At 35.0% G+C, this 16,711-nt stretch overlaps 1 protein-coding gene across 11 annotated transcripts in view; it reads left to right on the forward strand.

Annotated features, from left to right (window-relative positions):
* The window catches only part of inpp4aa (inositol polyphosphate-4-phosphatase type I Aa), a 166,173-nt gene that overhangs the window by 55,189 nt on the left and 94,273 nt on the right, over nt 1–16,711 (forward strand). For all 11 annotated transcript variants that reach the window (XM_039743891.1, XM_039743895.1, XM_039743892.1 and 8 more), the window contains exons 2-4: nt 7,501–7,637; nt 12,327–12,518; nt 16,235–16,279. In XM_039743891.1, coding sequence (XP_039599825.1) covers nt 12,419–12,518; nt 16,235–16,279 — 145 coding nt within the window. In that variant the 5' untranslated portion in view covers nt 7,501–7,637; nt 12,327–12,418. The remainder of the gene's footprint in view (nt 1–7,500; nt 7,638–12,326; nt 12,519–16,234; nt 16,280–16,711) is intronic.

Raw genomic sequence — 16,711 nt, forward strand, 5'->3', positions numbered from 1 at the left:
TTCCTACCCACAAGGCAAATTTCTTGGGACCATTAACACTTGACTTTATGATGTCCGTTTTCTCAGAACTTGTGTAAAACAGGTCAATTGTGTAGTAGTATGCTCTCCGCCGGTGTTGTCATTTTTAATTTGTTGCAAATTGAATTTGCTTCATTTTATCGCACAGAACAGTTTCTACTTTCTAGCTTACATTACATTTTAATCGTCTTCCTTCACAAAGTTGTTTTGGAAACAACAGTTATACTAGACAGGAGGGGCCCACCTCACGGCGCTGCATGGGGGCCTTCAGCAAGCTAGCTATGCCACAATGCTTATCATATGTAATCAATCTATGCTGAAACAACATATTTTTATGTAAAATGAATACATTTTTTCATGTTATGTTAAGTTAATTAAATCTGTTTAATTAATTACATTAAACCAACATGATTCATATCCATAAAATGTAATATTTTAACTATTTAATAACATTAAAAAAATTCACATCATCAAGTTATTTAGCTATACCTATTTACTTGGTCTATGATACTTGATTCATTATTATTTTTATAAAATGCCTTTTTACAGTTCGTGAAAACAGTTTTCATATCCGGGGATATTGCTTGTTACTACTACTGTATTTAAATAACATTATATCAACTATAGTATTGATATATTATTATTTGTACATATATACTAATATACTATTATTTGGGGTGAATGTAATTTCTGTGAAATCTTAATATTAATTTAAAATTCTGTTGTATCAGAAGCAAAGAAAAATATGCTTTTCTGATGTATGGTAGGCAACAAACTTGATAGTTTATCAAAAAAAATTGTAAAAGGGCTTCTAGAACCACACAACACCCATGACATTCAAAATACATTACTTTAATAAAAGTCTTTAACTTTCTTTCCAACTGCACAAAGGACTGAAGATCCTTTAGATCAAAATCCAACAAGACAGGCAGATTTGTATGCAAATTTAGTAAAGTCATATACATAAAACTTGTTTATTTCAATTTAAATCAACTTTATTCAACTGTTTATTTCAGTGTGATTGTGTTAATATAGCATCTAAGAAAATTATGTCAAGGCAACAAAAAACAGCTATGTAATATCAACAGACATAATTATTTTAAGTTATATCAACTTAAATAAAATGAACAACTCTTTCTGAACATTTTTTTCAGTGTAGTTATAATATTTTCATGCGAAAAAGGTGATATCTTGTTGATTTTTATGTTATTTAGGTCATTTTTATGTATACAAAAATTATTTTGAAATTCCTTCAATATGTTCAGATGAAGAGTTTTTAAACAGCAGTATCGCACTTCTTTTCAACAAGTACAGTTAATTAAAATGTTTCTGTGATGTATTTCTGTCAAAGTTGTCAAAATGAATTGAGTGCATTTTCACTATAGCTATGAAATAATACATGAAACTATTCTAGTTTCCTAATTTAATCCTAAACAAGGACAACAAAAAATATGTCTGTTTCATTTCTTCTTTCCCTAACATGTGTGCTAACAATTTTATACGAGTTAATGATTGTAACTGTATTTTTAGCCCAGCTATTAATTGTAAAGTTCCAATGCCCTCCCATTTTCCCAAGTTTTATTTTTCCAGTAATTGGAGACTTCTTAGAATCTTACTCATTTAATCAGTCTCATGGAGATTTTTTTATATACTTTTCTTTTTTCCTTCTCTCTCTCTCATAAAACCCCCGTGTGTCACAGTTGCACACAAATTGACTGTTTCATTATTGTTAATAATATGTTGTCATTTGTGCAATACTGCTATTGTAAAGCTATTATGAATTTCTGTCTTGGATCATGCTCCACTTATCATTTAACTAGTAATTACCAGCCTTTTCAGCACAGCTCTTTAATTTGATCTTGTTTTAGACTTCTACATTTTTATAAAGTCTATGCGTATTTCAAGATAGATGTGTTCTTGTGGACTTGTTCCAATCCAGATTGATGTGACAGGTGAGACAATAACTGCGTCTGTGTATAGGGGAAAGCAAACATATAGGGCAGAATGCAAAAATTTTTAATCTTTATAAGAACCTGTTTATTCTACAAAAAGTACTGACCTTCTAACAAATTGTTCAAATTATGAATATGGAAAGACAGCAAATAAGAATTTATCACACTAACCACATGAGGAGGAGTTTCTAATGTTATTACCAAAGCTCATACGAAGATGGGGCTTCAACAATTGAAAATATGGTGCAATTAAGAATCATTATGCAACAATACATTCTTCACAATCCATGAATAATCAAACTCCCATTGGATAGTTTCCTTAAGCCTCAACTGCACTAGATGAATATATAACAATATCAGAAATTGTTGGAGCTATAACATTTATTCAGGTTGAAACCTCTGGATTCCAACAGAAACCCAAATGAAATGTATACCAAATGTGGAACAAAAGTATCATCACTAATTCTGTTAATGTTTCAAGAGGCCACAACAAGCGAGATATTAGTAGAAGCATTGTGGCAGTCTTTTATGTTAGTTTACTTTGGAAAAAATGCAAACTCCTTGAATTGTGAATCCTTCATACCATTTTTTTCTTTTAAATGGGTAGTATGAGGCAGTAACAAGGGCACTAGACATTAAACCACACAGTATTGATCTCTGAGCAACTCCCGTAAACTTCTGGTATGATTTATTTATGTTTTAATATTGCTATAACCTGTCAGTTTGTCTTTACTTAATAAAAAGTTCATAAAAAGATAAATTTAAAAAATCATGAAAAAGTACTGCATTTTGTTATTTTACAGTGTGGACAGAATTTATTAAGGGCATACATTCTTCCTATTTCTGCTGGTGTTTATTTCAATATATACAGTCATGAAAAAGTTTGGGAGCCCCTCTTAATTCTTTGGATTTTTGTTTCATTGCCTGAGCTTTCAAAGTAGCAACTTCCTTTTAATACTGTGTATGACATGCCTTATGGAAACCGTATTATTTGAGCAATGACATTAAGTTTATTGGATTAACAGAAAATATGCCATATGCATCATAACAAAATTAGACAGGTGCATAAATGTGGGCACCCGAACAGAGATGTGACATCAATACTTAGTTGAGCCTCCTTTTGCTAATATAACAGCCTCTTGATGCCTCCTGTAGCCTTTGATGAGTGTCTGGATTCTGGATGGAGGTATTTTTGACCATTCTTCCATACAAAATCTCTCCAGTTCAGTTCAATTTGATGGCTGCCGAGCATGTGACGGCCATTCCAGAGTATTGTACTTCTCCCTCTGCATGAATGCCTTTGTAGATTTCGAACTGTGTTTTGGGTCATTGTCTTGTTAAATATCCAACCCCTGCGTAACTTCAACTTTGTGACTGATGCTTGAACATTATCCTGAAGAATTTGTTGATATTGGGTTTAATTCATCAGACCCTTGACTTTAACAAGGGCCCCAGTCCCTGAACTAGCCACACAGCCCCACAGCATGATGGAACCTCCCCCAAATTTGATAGTAGGTAGCATGTGTTTTTCTTGGAATGCGGTGTTCTTCTTCCGCCATGCAAAGCACTTTTTGTTATGACCAAATAACTCAATTGCTTGTCTCATCAGTCCAAAGCATTTTGTTCCAAAATCAAATTTGGCTTGTCTAAATGAGCATTTGCATACAACAAGCGACTCTGTTTGTGGTGTGAGTGCAGAAAGGGCTTCTGTCTCATCACCCTGCCATACAGATGTTCTTTGTGCAAATTGCGCTGAATTGTAGAACGATGTACAGATACACCATCTGCAGCAAGATGTTCTTGCAGGTCTTTGGAGGTGATCTGTGGGTTGTCTGTAACCATTCTCACAATCCTGTACATATGCCGCTCCTGTATTTTTCTTGGCCTGCCAGACCTGGGTTTAACAGCAACTGTGCTTGTGGTCTTCCATTTCCTGATTACCTTCCTTACATCTTGAAACTGACAGTTTAAACCTCTGAGATAGCTTTCCGTAGCCTTCCCCTAAACCATGATACTGAACAATCTTTGTTTTCAGATCTTTTGAGAGTTGCTTTGAGGATCCCATGCTGTCACTCTTCAGAGAAGAGTCAAAGGGAAGCACAACTTGCAATTGACCACCTTAAATACCTTTCCTTATGATTGGACACATCTGTCTATGAAGTTCAAGGCTTATCGAGCTAATCAAACCAATTTGGTGTTACAAATAATCAGTATTGAGCAGGGGACCCAAATTTTTGCACAGCCAGTTTTTCACATTTGATTTAATTTCATACAATTAAATACACCCTAGTACTCAGATGTTCCTAAGAATTGAAAGACATACTGTACCACTGTTATCTTTTTTGTTGAAAGTAGAGTATATTATTATGCAGGCTGAGAGGGGTTCCCAAACTTTTTCATATGACTGTACCTCATCAGTGTCAGAGCACTTCATTACTCCAAAAACTGGAAGCAGAAAAGGCTTTTGGTTAAGTTTAGATTTGTTCCAGAAATCTTAGCTTAAATAAGTAGTCTGTTGAATTCAAATTCTGAAAGTTCAGTTCAGTTTTAGTGTCTCTCCTTTCTGCCATTGCAATAGAAATGCATTACTACAGCAACATATGACTAAGCTGTGAAAGAATGTTTTATTGTGTGTGGATGCACTTGTGTGTACCTTTATTCCAAACTTTCACTTCAGTTTGTGTTCAGGTTGTGTTTTAAGTAATATTTTCTAAGTGTTAGTGAATATCAGTCTTTTCAGTATGCAGATGACTATCATAGGAAATGCATACAGTTCAAAATGATTCTTTTCCAAAACTTTTATATATTTTCAGTGCTGTATTTATATAGCTAAATTACTTAATAAGGATCATTAAAGCTGGATGCCCTACAAGACCACTGATGGAGGTAACGTCACTGGGTAATAACTTGAGTGGGCATGTTGGAGACAGTACAAATAGTTATGAGAGAATCCACAGAGGCATTAGCTTTGGAACCAGCAGTGTTGAGGGAAAGAGAGTTGTAGAGTTATGATGGTAATTGTTATGTGCAACACCAAGTTTAACAATGATGCAACAAGTTGATATCATATGATGACTGTTGTATAAGGAGCACAATATATTACTGCAGCATGGTGAAAAATGTGAAGGTCATCTTTGGAGAAGGCTGTGTATCACACTATTCCTTGACTGTTGGAGACTTTTTGATCAGAGACGAAAGAGAAAAGTAAGAGGAGGTATGAACTGAAGTTGAATGGGGAGTATATGAGAATTTTGCTGAAACGTTGGTAGCAGCAGCAAATATACTTTCAGAATGGTTAGATGTGAATGGTAAATGGGAAGCAGTGATAAATGTCAGGTTAAACAAAGGGACTGCCTGGACACAAGGAAACATGTTGGGGGAATGCTAAGAAGGAAAAGAAAACTGAGGAAAACAGGAGGTGCTATAAGGAGTGGCAGAAAGTGGCAGGATGATCTGTAAGAAAGCAAGGCAAAATCCTAAAAAAGCAGTTTTGGCATCACAAGCAGTTAACAGATAAGAGTTTGTTAGTGAGTTATTGAATGAGGAAGGAAAGAGGAATGTGTTCAGGATCACAAAGCGGATGGCAAAAAGACTAGATACAGTAGATGTGAACTGTTTGAAAAATGCAGAAAGGAACATTATGATTGCTGATAATGGGATTAAAGATACAATTCCTGCAAGAAGTATATACAGAAGCTACTAAATGAGAAGAATGGGATACTGGTGTTCTTTGGTATGAGCAAATAGAAGAATAGAACTTGAGGACTGTGAGACTGAGATCTCAAAAGCTCTAAAATGGAAACAAGTAAAGTAACTGGCCCAACTAAAATAGTGTTGAAAATACTGAAAGCAGTGGAACTCCTTATAATTGAGTGGGTGACAGAACTAAGCAACATGTTTGCTTGTGGGAAAGGTGAATTGCTGAACATAGGAAATGAAGTGTGCTTATTCCAGTATACATAGAAAAGAGTGACCCAATGGAGTGTGGGTCATAATCAAGCAGTTACTCTGATAGAAGCAGGTAATGAAGGTGGGTACTTCATTAGGGATCTATTCTGAGTATGTTGCTTTACATCATAGTGATAGAGGTGGGAATCAAAGGTGTGTATGAAGGAGCTCTTGTAGGCCACATGCAGTATATCATATTGGTGGCAAAAAGGGAAATGGAATTGAAAGACAAGAATGGAAAGCTAGTTGAAAGTGAGAAAGCGCAAGGTAAGTTCAGGTAACACCAAGGTGGTAGCTGGTTCATGAAGGGACACAAAACTTGGAAGAGAGGGGGACATAGATGCACAGAAATGTGAATATTGGGAGAAACATAGTCCAATTCTCAGTTTGTCAGTCAGCATATAACATCAAAACTGTGACCTTTGTTTACAGAAAATGTTTGAGCATGAGTGGGTTGCAGAATGCTGATGTAGTAAGTGTAAATTCTGATATAGGCAATGGAGTTGTTCTGGAGAAAGTAGAGACATACTGCTACTTAGGAGACATGTTTATTGCAGATGGAGGTGCAAGCAAAGTGGTGATAAGCACGGTGAGGTGTGAATGGAGATGAAGAAGCCTCTCTGGCATTGAAGGAAAAAGTTTATGAAAGCTCTTTGAGGCATAGTATGGTCTTTATGACTCAGATTTACCATAGCTGATAAAAGAGGAACATGAAGCAAAGCTGGAAAGGACTGAGAATGATTAGATGGATATGTGTAGTATCACAGAGTAAGAGGAAGAGATTGCTAAATTAAAGACTTGGTGATCAAGTCACAAGTTTAATCTAGCACATTTCTTTGGATATGTGAGTAAGAGCAAAGTACCTAGACAAAAAACTTCTATGGCAACATCATCTGGAAATATTTGTCACACTGGGCAACCTTCTTTAGTGCTGTAAAATCTGAAAAGAAAGAATACAGGAATTACAAGCTGAAGTCATTTATATGATATAAGCACAATTGTTCAGAGATGAGATGCTGTACAGAAAGCACACAATTTAGTTTCCAACTCCTATCCTTTAAATATGTACCTTGGCCAAATAAAGATGGAAATAGTCACTATATATATAAAAGGATCTGAGTTACTAGGGTCCTGGAAATGAATGAATGGTGACATTGTTGCGCATTGGTCAGACGTGCATGTAAGAATTTCGCTGCACTCTACATGTGACATTTCTGCTGCTACTAGCACGTCTCCTATAAATTTTGTACTTTTATTAGCAGCAATGGTCTGTATATATCCTTACTTGAGAAAGGCACCACTGAGTAAAACATCATGAGGGAGATTTCCATCCACTGTCACCCACACTGGTCCTTTATATGGGACTATGCTCTGACTGGGAAGTTCTTTTTTAAAATGTCAGTGTAAGGGTTAAGCAAGGCTCAGAAATTTTGCTTCCTAGCTTTGTGTCCTTTTCTCTAAAAGTTGTAATTCTGTTGTATATGAGTTGAATTATTGCTGTAGGATATTCCTCTATATCTCCATGTTCACATCACAGCTTGTTTATGTTAACATTGTTAATTTTGTCTTGACTGTTCAACAGAATTACCACAGTTGTCTTATCAATGCCCATGTCAATCACGAGGTACTGATTCCCTTATCACTTTGGACTCCAAAAATACAGAGGAAGAATTAAATTAGAACCTCAATAACACACCCTGATCTCCCTGTCTATGTAAGGTAAGATATTTGACATATCTCAATGTCACCTTCTCTGCTTTACGTCTGGCTTCAAGCCCAAAGAATTTATTTACCTTGTGTTGCTTTCACAGTTTTAGGAACATATGCTTCTTTCCAATAATTTAACTCTTTTCCTTTTCTCAGAATCTCCTGTGTGTTCCGAGACATACAAGGGGTCTGTTGCTCCAGTCTGACTAGAGAATGCCATAGCCCTGCCATTCAGATTAGTGGTAATCATTAGTAGGTATTCAGTGAACCAGAACAACATACCATAGATATAAGTTGAAGCCAGTAATGCTTTAAATGTTTATTTTAAATAAATGTTATAGTTTCCTCTTAAAAATGAAGTTTAACTTGGATCTATAGGGACTAAAGAATCTACAGACTGCAGTTCAGTCCAACTTTATTATCTTTTTGGTGTACCTGGAGCAGCATCTGGGGTAGAAGTGTTATCTAAACGAAAGTTAACACTAAAGTGTCCAGCCTTCACCCGAGTACCCATTTGTGGAGTGTAGCTAGTAACTCCTTTTCAGCCCTTTTGAGCAGAGATTGCTTCCATTGTTTTCCTGTAGGACCCTCCTCTCTTTATCCATATATTTTCTGAGGAAAGAAAGATGAATGTTTTGATGCATGATGCATGCATGAGCTCTTAAACCCCTTCACATTTTGCCACAAGGTTTTGCTATTATACTTATGGTTTGTTGTGATACTATGTACAATACATAGTTTTTCAAACATGCAATGAAAGGCTGGAACTTCAAACAGACATCTCTGAGTTTCCATTTCAGTGCTTGTCAACAGCATCAGTTAACGGAATTTAGCAGCACTTCTGCCACACCCAGAAGTGCTTCCAGAAGAAGCTTGTTAGACACCTGGAGCCCTTCCAGGTGGCCTATAAAAGGAGCCAGCTACCACTACTTGGGGAGCCAGAGTTGGGAGGAGGTGCCACGAAGCTTGCCAGGAGAGGAGTGTTAGCGGAGAAGAAGAAGCAGGAAAGGTTTTTGTCTTGGATTGTGTTTTGTGCTTTGTGTACTGTGCTGTGGGGAGCAGAGAAAAAGTGCTTCCCCACATGAATAAACGGTTGCTATGTGGCAGTGTCAGTTCTGTTGGTGGCATATTGAGTTACACCTAGAAATAAGAGTTCACCAAAATCACTTGTTTGTTTTCCATTGCTCAATATAACAATTTCAATCTGCATTCTTATTTAAAGAAAAAAAAATAAACTATAAAGCATGCACTTATGGACAATCGCCACTTCTCATGATTTCAAAACTTACAGTTTGACATATTCAAAATTAATCTTAAATAACAACCTTTGGTGTGTGGTGAAATGTACTGAAATTAATCTAAATGCATCGGTTGCTTATTATGAGTACCAAAAAATAGGTTTGTATTTGTTCCTGGATGAGTCTAACCATATTAGCAATGTGATGGAGCAGCCTGCCCTTGCCATTTGGACAACCTAAAATGGGTTACCGGATTTGATTTGATTATGTACTGTACAAACGTATATGATTTCAGTAAGCATAATTATATATATATTTTCACACTGTTTCTAGTATTTAACTTTGCTTCCCTTTTTATTTTCTGTGTTTAAAAAGTTTTACCACAGTTCAATTGCATATACTGTATTTTAGTGCGTTGGAGGGGTGTATAACTTAAATTTTCTATTAGCATCATTATAAATACTGTTTTATTGTATATTATCAGATCTTGGTAATCTTGTATCCAAACAATAATTACTCAGATTAATGATCCATCAAATTGAGTTGCCTGTGAGCTGAAACAGATAAACAAGCAACAATTTGCATTTCACTTATTTGAAAATGGATAATAATTCAGTGAGTCATTAGTGTTTATGAAGAGCAAAATTCTCTGCTTAAAGTGAACTCAACTTTTAGCCTTGAAATCCTGTGAAAAACTAAAATCTAAAAATAATTTGTGACATAATGTTAAAAATAAAAACAGCTATTAATTAGATATGAGTTAATTATTTGTTTGTTTTATTGAGTTTTGCTAAAATTTAAAAGCGGCATAGTGGCGGGTGTTTAGTACTGATGCCTCAGCAATGCTGGATTTTTAAGAGTTATTCTGAGAAATAAGGCTTAAGATTTCACATGGTATAGATTATGAAGGAGAAGTTACTGATGATCTTATAAACATTTGCCTCAAATGCTGTTGGTCCTAGTAAAAGAAAATGAAATTTCATTGTGCTGTCTGACAATGCTACTACTATTACAAGACATGGAAATGAAATAAAGAAGAAAATAATGGGAAAACAAAATTTATAATCTTATATACAGTATGTTAACTCCAAATTACATGTTCTGCATCTGTTTTGTATTAAACTCATACACTAAAAACAAATAACATGAATGAAGGTTACATGCTGAACATACGCATGCACACTGAACATGTTTTTGAGACCCTTAATTCCATCTCATCTTTCATGGCACTTTTTAAAACATTTGCTTCTGTTTAAGACTTACATACCAACCCTGTATTATAAAAAGTTGATACATAAAAAATGCATGGCTAGATTTTTGCTGGAGTAGTTGTCATTAAAGATGTTTCATGTGTGATTTTAAATTATCTTTGGAAATTCTTCTGTCAGTTTTTTTCTGTATATATCTTTATACAGTTGAATGGTTCAGTAACTCCTAATGCTAGTACTGTACTTTCTTGACACCTTTCAGTCATATCCAAATACATTTTTTGAAAACAATGTATGAATTTTACCTTTATGGCTTTTCTTACTGCTCTTGTCTAACAACTGGGTTACAATTCTGAGACACAAACAAGTTAGCTGCTCCTTATAACTGAGGTGTGGGGTATGGTCCCATATCTCCAGAAGGGAAAAGTGAACTTGTCACAACCAAAAGACATTTTGCTAGGTATTCCTGGTGTCTAAGTTTCCTAGGCCTGACCACACAATCCTCTGCAGCTCTAAGACAACTCATCACCAAGTGGCGATTATTTGGAAACAATTCATCTCTTTTGACCTGATTGTCCAGTACATCTCTCTCCTTTCATCCACTTCCTAACCTGCAGAACAATGACTGGACAGGGTACCAGTCCATTGCAGTTGTCCAGTACATGTCGGTTATATCAGATCACATGACATCAATGTCTGCTAGTGAAGTTTGGCCCAAGGTGTTCTGTCACCAGGAAGAATTATTGGCAATGTTGTGTTAGAATAGCCATTTTTTATGAGCAATGTATAAGTCACAAGGAAATCCCAAAATTAGTTTACTGAGTGGATATTGGTGCATGTTTTGAGCACCACAGCCACTGTTTCTAAGAAGGAAGATTTTTCAGTAATTGTTAGGTTTATACATGGAGAAAACATCTTACTTTCCTGTTCTCCAAATTGAAGTCACTTTGGAGTCACCCACTTATACATCTAGCAGTACATTTAACTTGTCAAGGGCTGGTTAGTCCACCTTAATAGTAACAGTTTAAAATTACATTTCTATAGTCATTTTCCTTAGTGGTGGTCATCAGAAGAATTACTAATGATGTGGCATTCCAGTCTTAATTTACAATAATAGTTTATTGGAACAAATGGCTGTTTGTATGTTTGCTTAACTCAAGTAGAGCTATGTGTGATCATTTTTGCAGGAAAACGCAAGTAAAACTAAAGATCATATTAAGTATTGTGCATTTGAAAATGCCATCACACGCTGCCTTTGACTTTTCTTTCAGATCAGCACTCAGATGAATTCTGGTTTACATGATTATGAATTTCTTCAAATTTTAAACTGAACTTGATCTGTTTAAGAAATATATCTTAAGTTTATGTTACAGAAGAGTCCAGCATTTTTGCTTGTCAAACGTGTGTGAAAATGTCAGTGAATGTGTTCACTCCACAGGGAGTTAACCCAAAAGATATATTGTGTCTCTTTTATCTGAGCCAACTTTTAAAACCAAGTCTATATTTGGGCATGTTTCAGCCATATCAGTAAAAGTGTTTTATAAATTGTTTTTTGTTGAAACAAGGAATACTGTCCAACAAGTAACTCTTCCTAGAAAAAATGAAGAACTTTACTGCATAGCGTCTTTAAAGTAAAGCCGAGTAGTATCGGTGATATATATTAATTTCTATTTTAATAGCATTTGCAGAAAAATAAAACATTTAGCTCTTTCAATTAAAAGAAAATATGTGCAAGCTTAAATATTTGGATGTTCATATATTTATTTGATTAAAAGGTTATTCTTTTATGCAATGTGTAGTTCTAAACAGCATGAGAACTGACGGGAACGTTCAAGTTGTCAATCCACATTGATCAGTTATTGTAAAATTAAACAAACTTCCTTTCCTATTACTACACCAGCCCATAAATAAATGTTAAGCTGCACTTCTTAATGGAAAATGTAGCAGCTATGTATATTACACAGTTATTCCTTCAATGATTAGTGGTTCCTACATTCCAGCAAGCTAGATAATTTTGAGAAATGTAAGAGATTTGTTGTGAGTTATTCCTATTAATGTGTTAAGATTGATAATTCTTAATGAATAGTTGAACTTTATTAAAAGATTTTTAAATAGAGTATAAAACAGTAAAACAGAATTAGATTTATAATTCATGAAATATCTTTAGTTTTAAGTTCTTGAACTACACTTTGTGCTTTTGGTGAACATTTTTTTGCTTCTATATATGATGTAATTTATATTCTACTCACTTACAGAGTGCAGTACATTTAAGCAGAACAGGAGGCAAGAAAACTTATAGATTTGCTGAAGAACTGGCAGCTGGACTGCAAGCCCCACTCATGACAAGATGTCTGCTCGAGAGAGGAGTCCTCGCCACAGACCATGGTCTGTGTATGGGGCCAATGCATTTAACATCTCTTCTGAGATGCTTGGCTTAACATTAGCAGGTATGGGAGGTGCATCACCTTTTTGTCATTTGTCAAATTTTTCTTTTGGCCTTTGATTCCATGCAGATTTTGATTTTTTTTTTTTTCTTCTGCTTACTTGTGTTTTTTTTTCCTTCATTTTTTTCAGTTCTCCAACCCTCTGACTTTATCATCTTTCTCATCTTTAGAGATTTAGAATACAATATTATATATAAGGAATCTATTTTTCTACTAATTACAGTAATCCCTCCTCGATCGTGGGGGTTGCGTTCCAGAACCCTCCACGATAAATAAAAACCATATGTTTGTATGGTTATTTTTATATATTTTAAGCCCTTATAAACTCTCCCACACTGTTAACATTATTAGAGTTCTCTAGACATGAAATAACACCCTTTAGTCAAAAGTTTAAACTGTGCTCCATGACAAGACAGAGATGACAGTTCTTTCTCACAATTTATAGAATACAAACATATCTTCCTCTTCAAAGAATGTGTGTCAGGAGCAGAGAATGTCAGAGAGAGCGAGAGAAAAGCAAACAATCAAAAAATCAATACGTGCTTTTGGGCTTTTAAGTATGCTGAAGCACCGCGGCATTTTGTAGAGGAGCGTCCGTATTCTCTAGGCAAAAAGCCTCTGTGTAAACAGCCCCTCTGCTCACACCCCCTCCGTCAGGCTCAAAGATTGAGAGAGACAGAGAAAAGCAAACAATCAAGCACCGTGCGGGAAGCATATCGTATATCATTGAGGAGTTTTATTTAATATGTAATACATGCTCTGATTGGGTAGCTTCTAAGCCTTCCATCAATAGCGTCCCTTGTATGAAATCAACTGGGCAAACAAACTGAGGAAGCATGTACTTTGTACCATAAATTAAAAGACACATTGTCCGCAGAAATCCGTGAACCAGCAAAAAATCCGTGATATATATTTAGATATGCTTACATTTAAAATCACGATGGAGTGAAGCCGCGAAAGTCGAAGTGCGATATAGCGAGGGATCACTGTATACTGTATTATGTATGTTATGTGAGCTCATATTGATGTATTTTTTATTACTTAATACTTATTATTCTTGCCTAATTTAACTTTATTATTTTCTTCTAACTATATATTTGACATCTTGTAAATCATTCTTCATGTGATAATGTCCTAAAAAATAAATTTTGTTTTTGATGCAATATGACAAACAAAAAGTGTTTCTTTTTAGTCCTGTGTTAAATATATTATTAGTTCCACTTTGTTTGTTTAACTCAAATTTGATTAATTTAATGAACTGCAATTTAGTCCTCAGCTATGGAAAATTAATTCAATTAATATTGTTTTATGTATAAGTTGTACATTCAGATTTTTGAACCAGTGTAATACTACTGCATTTCAGGTAAAAAATAAAATACCATTTTTAGAAATGCAGTTGAAAAATTAGTCCTGGTTTTTAGACTAACATAGTTTGTAGTTGCAATCACATTTTAGTTATTTAAAAATAAAAATGACTTTTGGCAGAAAAATGTCCTCTGTTTTAGTCATTTTCTGACTTACTTATTTGTTTTACTTTTAATGTGATTATTTTCATTCAATTTATTTATTTCATTTTAGATCACAAGATCATATTGGGTAGTTGTAGGGCAGATGGCTCTATACAGTACTCTATAGTCTTATACAGACACATTCATTTTATATATAGTGAACTACTTGAGTATTTATTGGTTGTTTTTAATTTAGTTTATTAGAAAATATATATTGTTTTAAATGTCAGAGTACATACAAAGGGTTAGTTGACTACTCCAAATTTCCCAAATTTTTCTGCCCCATGCCAGACTGGTTCCTGCATTTTGCCTAATGGTGCAACTAAGCATAAAGAGCATAGTACCATGAAAATCATTCATAATGGAGGTTGGCATTGATCAATTAAAAGTCAATCCATTATTGTGCTACAATGATGCATGCATAACAATGATGCATGCATAGCACTGAAAATTGTATATTTTCTACATTTTTCATTAAATCTTGTGACCAGTGGGGTGTGTGTAATGTATATTTTTCAGAATTGTTTGTATATTTGCCTAGGCCACTTTGCATGACCAGTATACAGTATGAGCCAAGTTTCATATACAATTCTGAATTAATTGATGTTATGTTCAGTTTCCCTGAATATTGGTAAAGCATATAGCTTTAGTACCAGATTAAATCTGTGCTAATGGCGCACCTACCTAGAGTTATAGTGGGCTATCCTCCTCTTTGCCTAATGAACATCCTAAAATTGTCATGATGTGAGTCATAAACTGTAGACATAAACATCTGCAGCCATGTTCAGTGATATGAAAAAATCTGCCATTCCTTCTTGCCTTAGTGTGCTGAAAACAGAATGTTGCACATATGTATGGTTCAAGGCATTTTATAATGAAAGCCTAATTTCATGTGTTTAGTCATGCATGCTGATAAGCTTTATGTTCAAAGTTATCAACATGAGAAAATTTTTGAAACCTTATTTACTTACAGATTTGCCAAATGAATATGTATTAGTCATGCCCTGTAACGTCTTTACACGTTTTTGCTAGTTTTGTTAATATGCCTTTTAATTCATCTATGTATATTGAATCATAAAAAGTGATAGGGTAGTTTCTACTCCTTAATCTGCTTCCTCCCATTATTTTAGTGTTTGCCTTCTTGACTGGAGGCAGATTTAAACCCTCCTCCTAAGGTCATTTCTAGCTAGTAAGGGACAGGTGTCTGTTTGACTAGGGACACAAGGCTACAACTCCTTATAGTCATTCCTGGTGTCCATATACCATTTAGCTTTTGCTTACCTTTAAAAGGCCTGGTTATCAAGGAAGTCCCTCTGCTGCCTTCACATTGAGGGCCTGGACAATCCATTATGCTCTTTTCTAGGATCATGTTCCCACTGTAGGTCAGGATGTTTTGCCACATCCTGCATTTCTTTCCTATCCTGTGCTGGTTCAGCTTCCCTCTAGTGCCCCAGAGGAGTATTGTAATGCCTAGCTTTACAGGCCTTCTGCCAGTGTGATTGCCTCTCTTCCCAAAAGACTGTCTGTGGGACAAAATTCTGCACTTTGCCAATCTGGTGGAGCCTTTGTTGTTGTGAACCACTGCCAGTGAACTTCATAGTGTCTACATATAGATCAACATTCGCTGAATTATTACATACATTTTATAAAAATATCTTAACAAACCTTTTCTTTTTTTAAGAAAGCAACATCTGAGATAGACATTGCTAGGTCTTTGACACACTGTAATTCCTGTGTTTTTCTTTTTCTTGTCATTCAAAGCCTGTTCTAAGAGGTTGTTGTGATTCTGTCATTTTTTTAATGTAGTTATATTTTAACCTCAGTCTTGCTAAACCAGTAGAATCATACTTTATATGGAGTGTTAATCAGATGTTTATGGATGTTGATGCTATATGGGCCTCCACATTGCATAATATAAAAACTAATGCATTTATGAAAGGGCTGATCACTCCAGCCTATTTCAGTGCTACAACGAGGCTACTGTATGTGTAAGATTTGTTAATTTTGAGCAGAAGTACCAAAAAACATTTGAATAAAAGTATTCTTGCTGCCATAAGTGATACTTTTCTTCTAAGTCATTATAAAACATCTTTCAACAATGGATGTTTTTCTGTGTAGCTTTGAAAAAAGGACTAGTACAATATGAAAGATTTAGGAAGTATAATTGTCATTAATGCTGTTACTAATAAGTGTGTGTCTGCTTTCTTCAAGGAAACAGCCAGGATCCAGATGAGCCTGTTTTAGAATTTAGCGTTGGTAAGTAAAATGATACCTAAACATGCTTTTGGCATATCCAAATAAGTGTTCAGTGAAATTTCCCTTTAATTTAGATATATTGAAAGTAGTATATTGTGCAGGTCTTAAAATCCAGGTGGTGTTACTACACTAATTGGGTGTAATATTTGGACATTCTGGACCAGTGAAACAAACAATAAAAACTTTCATTACACTGTAAGGTATAATGTCAAAATTAAAAATAGATAATGCAGTGTTACAGTACAATTGATATCGACATTTGATTTTTTTTTAAGATCTGGCTTACCCCAACCCCCATTCCACCTGCCCCATCTCCAAACACTCTATATTAGGTTAATTGGCAATTTATAAATGGCACAGTGTGTTTGTGAATGGGCTTTGTGATAGACTGGCAACCTCTCCAGGGTCTGTTTCTGCCTTGCACCTGATGCT

Source organism: Polypterus senegalus, chromosome 2, assembly GCF_016835505.1.
Source record: "Polypterus senegalus isolate Bchr_013 chromosome 2, ASM1683550v1, whole genome shotgun sequence".
NCBI classification, from domain to species: domain Eukaryota; kingdom Metazoa; phylum Chordata; class Cladistia; order Polypteriformes; family Polypteridae; genus Polypterus; species Polypterus senegalus.